At 54.4% G+C, this 9,926-nt stretch overlaps 1 protein-coding gene across 1 annotated transcript; it reads left to right on the top strand.

The window, feature by feature from the left end:
- Positions 1–3,154: 3,154 nt before the first annotated feature.
- Positions 3,155–9,636, top strand: TMEM37 (transmembrane protein 37). Its single transcript, XM_004711905.2, has 2 exons — positions 3,155–3,425; positions 8,328–9,636. The coding sequence occupies exons 1-2, from the start codon at positions 3,321–3,323 to the stop codon at positions 8,958–8,960; spliced, it is 738 nt and encodes a 245-aa protein (XP_004711962.2). The 5' UTR covers positions 3,155–3,320; the 3' UTR covers positions 8,961–9,636.
- The last annotated feature ends 290 nt before the right edge of the window (positions 9,637–9,926 follow it).

Raw genomic sequence — 9,926 nt, 5'->3', positions numbered from 1 at the left:
TGGAGGTGGAGGTGGTGGTGGTGGTGGTGGTAGGGAAGGAAGGGATCCAGGTGTTGAGTTTATGACATTCCCTGGAGAAAGGCCGAGACGGCTCTGTGCTGTTCCAGAGCCCACACACCTGCGGTTTTTCTGGTTTTAACCTCGGCGTCCTACCCTGGCATCCCATGCCCCTCCTCTGTCCCCGCCATGCCGCCACAGCACTGGCAGCTCCGTGCCAGGCTACACATTCATCTCAGGTGTGTTATTTGCCTTTCTCTGTCTGTCCACGGGGTTGGGGCACGTGAAAGGAGGCTGCTACTGCCCCTCTGTCTAAGCGTGGAGGACTCTGGCATGCAGCTGGTGAAGGCCATGCGACCAACTCACTAACCTGGTTTCCTTGTCCTCAGCAGACACTTCGCTCAGCCTGCGGACCGTAGAGGACGGGAGCTGGGCAATCACGTCTTGTTATTCTTACATCATTGCTGCTTCAACTTGGAGTTGTACTGACAACTTTGACCTTGCTGACAAGACTCGGAGTTTCACTTCCCCCGACTTGGGGCTTTCTTTTTAAATCTTTTATTATTTTAAGGTTCCAAAAACTGTATTGATTTTACTTTATTTTTTACCAGTTCGATTGGCACTTTATCCACAGACCATACCATTCACTGGTTCAATCGCATCAAGAAGAGTTGTACAATCTTGCCCACAATCAATTTTAGAACATTGTCTTGTCCTTGTACTCATTGTGATTCTTATAATTATTTTTTTGCAGTAATGGCACAAATATGCACAACAAAATGTTCTCCAATTCAACAACTTCTACATGTGTAATTCAGTGCCATTGACCATGCGCTTCATGTTGTACAGCCATTATTGATCTCCCTCTCCGAATGGTTCCACCACCATTCACACGAACTCTGCCTCCTAAGGAAAAACTCTTCCTCCTGTACCCCCAAGGTCAAGTTTGGGTTCATTGTTTGTTTGTTTTTAGTAGTTTTCTTGATACAATATTCACATATCTTACACATCCACAGTTAAATCGCTTTTAAAAGGAGTTGTGTATAAATCATCACAATCAGTTCCAATGCTCCCGTATCCATTGACTGCTTCCCAATTCCACTCACACACCTGCTGCTTCCTGATAAACCCTGACATCTGTCATTGTCTTTATGCCTCCCCTTCCGTGCCTCATAAACTGAGAAACCCTACAGAAACAATAAAAAACAAAATGAAACATAGAGAAGAAAATAATAATAAAGGTAAAAATAAAGCGTAAGAAAGGGAAAACCACCAACAATATTTTAAAATCCAGAAAAGGTTTTTTGTAGCGAAAGGTATTTGAGCCTAGAACAAATTCAGGTTGAGTGAAGCGGGAGGTCAACTGACCAAGTATCATGTGAAACCATGCTTTGATCCGCCATGATCAAGTTTACCACCATCTGTAACAGTAAAGCTGTTCGACTCCCTCGCCTGTGGCTAGAGGGTATCTGCCAGAGGTTTATTCTGACTGGAAGCTCTGCAGGTGGATTTTGGACCTTCACTGTCTTCCATGGCCTTCTAAAAATGGGGTGTAAACAGTTTACGCTCTGATACGTTTCTCTTCATCGTTCATTTGGGGCTTTCTCTTCTTACCAACAAAGTGTATTGAGCATCATCTCCCTAAACACGCCTGAGCAAACATGGAATTTCTTAGAAGGCACCCTGGGGAGCAGATTCCCCAGCAGACAGTTTCTCTGATATTAATTCCAGGAATTTCCTTCCTGGTCCAGTGAATGCCGGAGGAAAGGCAGGGCACTATCATAGTCCAGGCGGTCCTTCTGTAGCGCTTGCCAGGTCTCTGGGAAGGGACCCCTTCATAGGGCCAGGTCTTGCTTCCCATGCTAGGGGGCACAGCACCCCTCAGGGCTGTGGAGGGAGGGGCACCTGGCTGCTAGGACCCTGGGAGTGGGGTGGTGGAGAGGGAGGTCCCTGAATAGAAAGGGGCTGACTGCTGGGCCGGACCACCTGCCTTTTGCCTTAGTTCAGTGGCTCTCAAAGCCTACAAACCAGACCCAGCATCACCTCCTTAGCAAGGCACATTCTCAGACCCTGCCCCACACCTACCAGACTGACCTGGGGCCCACGACCTAGAAGTCTGTGTTTCCAGAAGCCCCCCAGGTGACTAGGCTGGAGGCTCCTCAACAGACAGTGGCCACAGCCATCGTGAAGATGGTACAGGCTGAGAGAGGTTCCTTCTGCTGCGCGTGGTGTGGGATTCACCTAACCACCAGGTTTATTCTGATCCAGTTTGGGCAAGAATTGGGAACTCAGAGCACGATGCCAATTGAGAGGCTTGTAGAGGACCGTGGATGTGGGAGGACAGAAGGGCAAGCTCCCTCGCTAGCGAGTGGCCATTCCATGTCCGCAGGTGTCAATCGCAGGACTGAATGAGCTGATTTTACAGACTCCCCAGCCCTGATAGAATCAGATGAACCTGCAGGGCTAAGCAGAACTTCCCTGGCTGCTCACAAAGGCAGTGAGGGAAAACCACCGTGGTGAGGGCAGTTGCCTTGAACGTCCTTGGGGCTGCCCACTGGTTTCCTTGACTCCACTTAATGACAAAGCGGGTCCTTGATGGTGCAAAAGGTTAAGCGCGTCTGACTTCAACAGAGACTGGAGCGGGGCGCACACCCCGAACTGCCTTTGAAGGCAGATTTGGCGATCTGTTCCTGAACACTCCAAGAAGCAGACACCCCCACCCCCGGGCCCCATGCTTCTCTGCCACTAAGGACGAGCTGGTTTGAACCTGCAGCCTCGGCCTCGCCTCTCCCCACTATGGAGGACAGGGTTCCTCGCCTCCTGGGGGGCCTGGTCAGGGTAAACGAACTCTATGAGGGCCCAGGAAAAATCGCTTTTGTTTGGCACACTTGTCTTTTTTCCTGGCTCCGGAGAACGGGTTTCCACCGACCTGAGCCAGGTTCCTGCAGAAGGCTCCCCTGCCTTCCTCCTCGCCAGCGCCCCCGCCGTTCGGGTGCATTCGCTCATGGCTTCACCGAAGTTCAGAGACGTTGGACACGCAGGCCAAGGTCACACAGCGGGGGGTGGAGTCCGCTGGGCGCCCGCGCCCGCCCTCTTCCTCCAAGCGGCGGGCTTGGGCTTCTGCACCGGGCACAGTGGCCCTCCGAGGCTCGGGGACCGGCGAGTGACCCCTCTCCTCGCACCTGATCTTCCGTGCTCGAGCCCTGGGCGTCCTCGGGTTCCGAGCCGGGACCCACCCAGCACCTGAAAAAATCCCTCCCCTCCTGGGGGCTCCACCGAGCGTCAGTCCCGCGCAGGCTCCGGAGCGCAGGGCTCTGCCCCGAATGCCCCTCCCCACCTCCCCGGTCCGCCCCCCGGAGCCGTCCCGAACCCGCGGGGCCGCGGGACCAGAGCACGGCCGGCTCAGCATGACGGCAGTCGCCCAGCAGGTAGCTCTGGGGGGCTGGCGGGCCGCCTGGGGTCTGCCCCATATGGGGGCGGGGAGACAGGGTCTGGCCAGGCGTTGGTGAGTCTCTGCCGTGCCCCCCTCTGATGCCAAGCTGCCGGGTCCCTGGCAGTCCTGGGGACACTTGGGGCGGCGTGGTCTACCCCTCCAGGGCTAGCGCATTCTTGGAAGCACCACCCGGACCCCCTTTCCCTAGGAAAGATTGCTCTGCCCCTCTTGGGGGTGAAGTACAGTGGCCTTATTGCTTAGGTTCTTAAGAAACAGGCGCGGCAGGGGGGGCGGGGGGACGATGACAGAAACTGCTTGCAAAGAGAGATTTGCCTTTTGTAACCGGATGTCTCCCTGGGAAGCTAGAACTTTCCAGGGGCTAGGGTGCGAAGACCACCTCTATTCCTCACACCTCGACTAGGGTGTTGCTGGGTATATGGACACCTCCGAGCAAAGACCTGAGAGTTACTAGTCCATGGGGGGTGGGGGTGGGGGTGTCATGGCCCATATCCCCGAAGATTTGGTAGTCTATGGGGAGTGAGGGGTGGGCAGGGTCCAGAGCCCACATCCAGAAGATTTGGTTTCTCTAGAGTGGAGCAAGGTGTTTACTCTGGCCAAGAACCCACACATTCCTGTCTCCTTCCCGCTGCCCCGCTGCTCTTCAAAGGGAAGTCAGTTGGTGGCTGGACCCAGACCCTGCATGTTGGCTTCACTGAAATGCAGGCATCCCACCAGCTTCCCTTCTCTTAGTCCCAATCCTTATAGAAGCCTGTTGGCTTGGCTTGGGAGCCTTCTAACCCCCAGGACACTTAGTGAACCTTGCCATGGCCATTCTGTAGATGGAGGAACTGAGACCCGGAATGAAGGAGGTGGCAAAGGCTGTCAGGCAGGTAGACTGCACAACTGAGATTCAATTCTAGTATTTTAAAACCAGAGAACCCCACCGGCAGGCCACCTCAGGAACACCTTTTAGCCAGGAAGGTGGGTGGGGGTCCCATTCTTGAACCATGAACAGGAAGTCTCCCTCGGCAGGTCTTGGGAGGCAGGGGCTGGAGGGTAGGACCTGGTGGCATCTTTCCTTGAAAGGAGTTCACAGAGGGAGAGAGACTTGTCAACAAGGGCTCCTAAGAGGCATCAGGAAGTGAGTGCTAACGTAAGAGGTGCCAAAGTGGAGGCAAGATTCATTTGGGCAGGGAGGACGAATTGGTGCTGGCAAGAGGCCAAAGGCTGGTAGCAAAGGAAGGAACAGAGTGCTCTGCAGGGGGGGAGCCTTTTCCGTGCCCCAGGAGAAGAGGAGCCCTGGTGGCTGCTAACCAAAGGGCTGTCCCTCCTCCCCCCACCCCAGCTAGCTGCTCAGTAGAACCAAACAATGAGGCTGTCCCATAAAGACATGCCATCTCTGGACCCTTAAGCAGTAGGTCTACTCTGTCCCCAGGGCCCACCATGAGTCAGAATTGGCTTGAAGGTAGTGCCATGATTGTGTGATAATGGTCAAGCCCCCTGCCCTCAGGTGGAGGCTATAGATCTTTACAGGAACAGATAGGCCTGTCTGTCACCTGCATAGCTGCTGATGGGTTGGAACCACCAACCTTTCAGTTAGCAGCCCAGTGCTTGCCCCACAGCACCACCAAGGCTCCTATTAAGCCATTATTTTATCGGAGGCCAGCAACTGTTCTTAGCATTTTACTTGTTACTAACACATTTTCTTTTCTTTTTTAAAGCATTTTATTGGGGGCTCGTACAACTCCTATCACAATCCATCCATCCATTGTGTCAAGCACATGTGCACACATGTTGCCATCATCATTCTCAAACATTTGCTTTCTACTTTAGCCCTTGGTATCAGCTCCTCATTTTTCCCCTCCTTCCCCCCTCCCCCCTCCCCCATGAACCCTTGGTAATTTATAAATTATTATTATTTTGTACTAACACATTTTTATCCACAGGACCCACCGTATGAGATAGGTATGGCTGTTTACCTCCATTATAAAGGGGGGAGAAAGAATGAACGAGGAAGACAATGAGTGAGAATAACTTGCCGGCAGTGGTCCTGGTGCTGAGATCACACCACAAGGGCTGGGCCAGGCAGGGCACCAGGACACAAAGGCAGGTCTGCTCAGTGAAGTGTCTTCAGAGCAATTTCCAGAAATGGTGGCGCGGGCCTGTCCTATCCCTGGCACAGTGGGTGATGAGTAGGGACAAATATGGGAGAAGCATTGAAGGTTGGGGTTGAGGGGAAGGAGCAGGGGGGAAGGTAGCCACTTTGAGGGGCTGCTGGCTGAAGGGAGCCCAGGTAGCAGGTCAGTGGAGGGAGGGGCGATGGCAACATGAACCTGGGGTGCAGGGAGTTAGGAGCAGCTCCAATGTGTTATTGTTACTAATAAATAGCTCACACCAATTGGCGCTGACCATGCACCAAGCATGTTTATATACTCATACGTGATCCTATTGAATCCTTGGAAGTGTTCCGGGTCGATGCAGTGTAAAGGTAGCCCTGGGCTGGGGTGGGAGGAGTTAAGGATAAAATGATATTCAGCAGTCTTTTCCTTCTGAGCCCAATGGCATGTCTGAGGGCCTGCAGGTTAAAGTCTCACCTGTCTCCAGCGCGGGTGGAGCTAAAGAAGAGACCGTGCCGGCTCTCCAGACGGCCTGATTCCGAGGGTGTGGTGGGGTTGTGAGGAGCCCTGGTGGCATAGTTGCTACACAGTGGACTGTGATCCGAAAGGTCGACAGCTCACAGCTGCCAGCCATTCCTTGGGAGAGAAAACAAAGCTTTCTGCTGCAGTCAGGGGCTATCGGCGTGGGACTTCACAGGGGCAGTTCTGTGCTTCCCTGTGGGGTCACTATGCATCACAGTCCACTCAAGGCCAGTGGGTTTGGTGGCTTTGTGAGTTTTGTTCTCTGTATGTGGGACACCCACCCCTACCCCCACCCCCATCCCACTTAGACGGCATTCCTCTCCAGGGTGTTCCAGCTTCCTTCATGGCTACTGCTTTGATTCCAGGGTCACCAATCCCCTTTACAGATGAGACCAGCCCCTAGAACCCGCCCAAGAAAAACCCTGTTCCCGGCAGACTGGACATAGAGGTTTTCAGATGTGGCTTTGGGCTGTGTTTTGGGCAGTAAAGATCCTTTCTTTCCCTGATGAGATGCAGCAGACTCCATGATTCCTGATGTCTCAGTGCTGTAGCTTAGGAGTCTCTGAGTGGTGGTAGCCAATGACTCACGTGCTTGGCTGCAAACTGAAATGTTAGATGTTTGAATCCGCTAAGAGGTGCCTCAGAAGAAAGGTCTGGTGATCGACCTCTGAAAACCCCCGGAACACAGCTCCGTTCTGTCAGACATGGGTTTGCAAGGGGTTGGAGTCAACTCCACGAGCACCGGTGAAAGAATGATCGGAGGAGCCTGCTCCGAGGAAGAGCTATTTAAGTTGAGACATGAAAGTCGGGGCAAAGGAGAGGGTTTCAGGCCGAGAGCACACAAGGAAGCAAAGCACTAGGCTTCTTCCTAGCATGGGAAACGGGATTGTTGAGTTAACTGTGGGGGTACTGAGAGATGAAACTAGAGGAGGCAGCGGCAGGGGGGCCAGGCCATGCTGTGTTTACAGGTGCTAAGAAGGAATGTCATTCTTTGAAATGTTTATGCCTTGGTCTGGGGATGGGGCTTGTCCAACCCATGTGAGATAAGAGACAAGTGGCCACCCAGCCTGGCTTGCCAAGAGCCAGGTCTGGTGGGTGGCCCACTCTGCTGCTGCTGCTGCTGGAACCACTCTGGCTTCCCCACATCTCAGAGCTGATAGAATAGTTTGCGCAGCAAGTTCCTCAGAGGTGGGGCAGTGGCTGAGCCAGACCGAAGGGCAGGGTGCAACCACCAATCAGAACCGAAGAAAAGCAGGAGGAGATCTGGGACTGGTTGGTAAAAGTGCAGAAGCAGGTAGACGGGGGTGAGGATGAATTTGGAAGTGCATCAGGAATATGCTAGCGAGAGAAGGGAGACATCAATCTTGTATTGATAAACTGCTTTCTAAATGCTTCAAACCAAACCCAGACCTACTATGGTCGCGTCGATTGCAACTTACATAGGCTTTCTGGGTCTGTCGATCTCTAAAGGAGCAGGCGGGCTCAGCCTCCTCCCCTAGGTCGGCTGGTGGGTTTGAAGTGATGACAGTGTGGTTAGCATGCCCAATGCTCACTAACAGTGCTCTCTTACCACCCTTCCAGTGCTGCCACGCAGGAAGTCTCTACAGACCAAAAATGTGCGGAAGCCAGCCAGATAGGCTTCTGAAGTCAGAACTAACTGGGGTTTGTTAGCACACTAGGTTTGGGGTTCCTTATCCACTCTAGGAGGGTAGGGGTGGCTGTGTAGTTGAATTCCCTGCAGGTTTAATTCCTGCAACGATGATGCTCAACAGGCTTCAGCAGAACTTCCAGGCTAAGGCAGGTTAGGAAGACAGGCCTGGCAAGTCTACTTCCAAGCATTAGCCATTGAACAAACCTGTGGCTCCCATGGTCTGATCCATAAGCCATCACGGGAATGGTGCAGGACCAGGGGGCTATCATGAGGTCCTGAGCCAGGAGCAGCTATCTAACAGCAACACTGCCCATGATAAAGGTGGTTAAAAACAAGAGTCAGGGAACACTCGTGGCCTGGTGAATAATTATTGCGCAGTAAATGTTTATAGGCCTGCAGTGGAGGACAGGCAGAATGTGGGCGGGGGAGGGGGGAGGGCAGCGAAAGTGGGGAGAGGCCCCAAAGTAGGTGACTCAGAACCATGTCTGGAGGCATGTTGAGAGACAGTGATTGCCACCGGGTTTGAAGGCCACCCTTTTCCCACCCCCACCACCACCCCAGCCCCAGGAGGGGTGTGTCTGATGGCTCCCACCTGTATGTCTTGCAGGCTCAGAGGCTGCTGGCCCGCAGGAGGCCCCGAAGGCCCTTCTTCGAGTGCTTCGTCCGGACCTTGATCATCGTGTGTGCTGCCTTGGCTGTGGTCCTGTCCTCTGTCGCCATCGGTGACGGCCACTGGCTCCGGACCGAGGACCGCCTCTTTGGGCTGTGGCACTTCTGCACCAGTGCCAACCAGAGTGGGCTACAGTGCCTCCGAGACCTGAGCCGGGCCCGTGTGCCCGGGCTGGCTGTGGGCATGAGCCTGGCCCGCAGCACGGGTGCCTTGGCCGTGGTGGTGGCTATCTTCGGCCTGGAACTCCTCATGGTGTCCCAGGTGTGCGAGGACCTCCGCTCACGGCGCAAGTGGGCCCTGGGCTCCGTGCTCCTGCTCTCCGCTTTCCTCCTCTCCTCAGCGGCCCTCCTGACCTTTGTGATCCTCCTCAGGAACCAGGCCACACTCCTTGGCTTCACCCTGACCTTCTGGTGCGAGTTCACGGCCTCCTTCCTCTTCTTCCTGAGCGCCCTCAGCGGCCTTCACGTCAATAACATCACACATCCCTGGGACCGCCAAGGACCCTTCAGGGTCCCCTCTGGGGACCTCGGGTTCTATAAGAAAGCGTGGTCCAAACTGGAACTTTCCTGAGTTGGACCTCTGGTGGGATGAAGCAAGGGGACACTCACCTTGACACGCTTGCCTCTTGGCCTCTCAGCTTTGGGTTCTTGGCCTGAAATGGGCCCAAGCCTTTGCAGCTGGTCTGCGGGGCAGCGGCCAGGCCGGGGCTCAATGCCACCACATGCACAGGCTTAGCCAGCGTATCGGGATGCTGATTTTAGAAGACAAAAAACATCTAAAAATTCTTCCTGAGTCCTTCCCAGCCCTAGAGTCGATTTGGAGGCGGGGAGGGTAAGGGTGCCGAGGCCGGCTGCACAGCCGGCGTATGGACAGTGCTGGTCTGTGGGGCAGGGGCATGCCTAGGGCCGCGGGGCCAACGGGATCACTCTTAGGGTTTAAAGTCTCACCACTGCCTGGGACGTTCTCCCACCAGCACACAGGCTTTGTGGACATTTCCCTTGGCTCCAACGTGGTCCATTCCAGGGAGGCAGATCTCAGGGTCCTCTCTGAATTAGACCAGACTCGGCCCCTGCCCTGTGGAGGGCCCCACAATCCCTGGGTGACCCTGGCTTCAAGTAGCTGCTCCTATGGGAACTGGGTTGGGGTGAATCCTGCCTGAAGGTGGTTTCCCTTTCCCCTGGAAGAATTCTTGAGCAAGGCTCCCCAGGAGAGTGCGCCTGGCTTCTAATACACAGTCCTCCCACCGGCAAGTGTGTGCGTCCGTTTCTTTGCAAGGCTTGCAGTCTCCGCTGCCCTCTTGCTCTGGAAAATGGGTGCTTTTCAAGTGAGGGGATGTTACTCTGCGGACCCAGAGCTTCCACAGTGGTCAAGGGGGAATGGCCAGGCTCCGGGCAATGATGAACCACCTGCCTGCGGCTGTGCGCAGTGAAGGCTCTGGGGGCAGTGGGGATCTCCATCTTCGCCTGCCGTCCTGCACGTTTGTCCATCTGCTTGTCTTCTGCGGAGTCCCTTTTCTGCCACAGCAGTGGGGCTTTG

Source organism: Echinops telfairi, unplaced genomic scaffold (assembly GCF_000313985.2).
Source record: "Echinops telfairi isolate 266 unplaced genomic scaffold, ASM31398v2 ScPeMD7_15;HRSCAF=58, whole genome shotgun sequence".
NCBI lineage: Eukaryota > Metazoa > Chordata > Mammalia > Afrosoricida > Tenrecidae > Echinops > Echinops telfairi.
Note: the sequence above shows the minus strand (reverse complement) of the source record. Positions and strands in the feature narration are given on the sequence as shown.

What these genes read in the sequence shown, in the direction of transcription:
- TMEM37 (XM_004711905.2), top strand. Translation starts at nt 3,321, where the DNA reads ATGCCCCTCCCCACCTCCCCGGTCCGCCCCCCGGAGCCGTCCCGAACC. An exon ending in TGACGGCAGTCGCCCAGCAG is followed by an intron (nt 3,426 to 8,327) that starts GTAGCTCTGGGG and finishes TATGTCTTGCAG; the next exon opens with GCTCAGAGGCTGCTGGCCCG.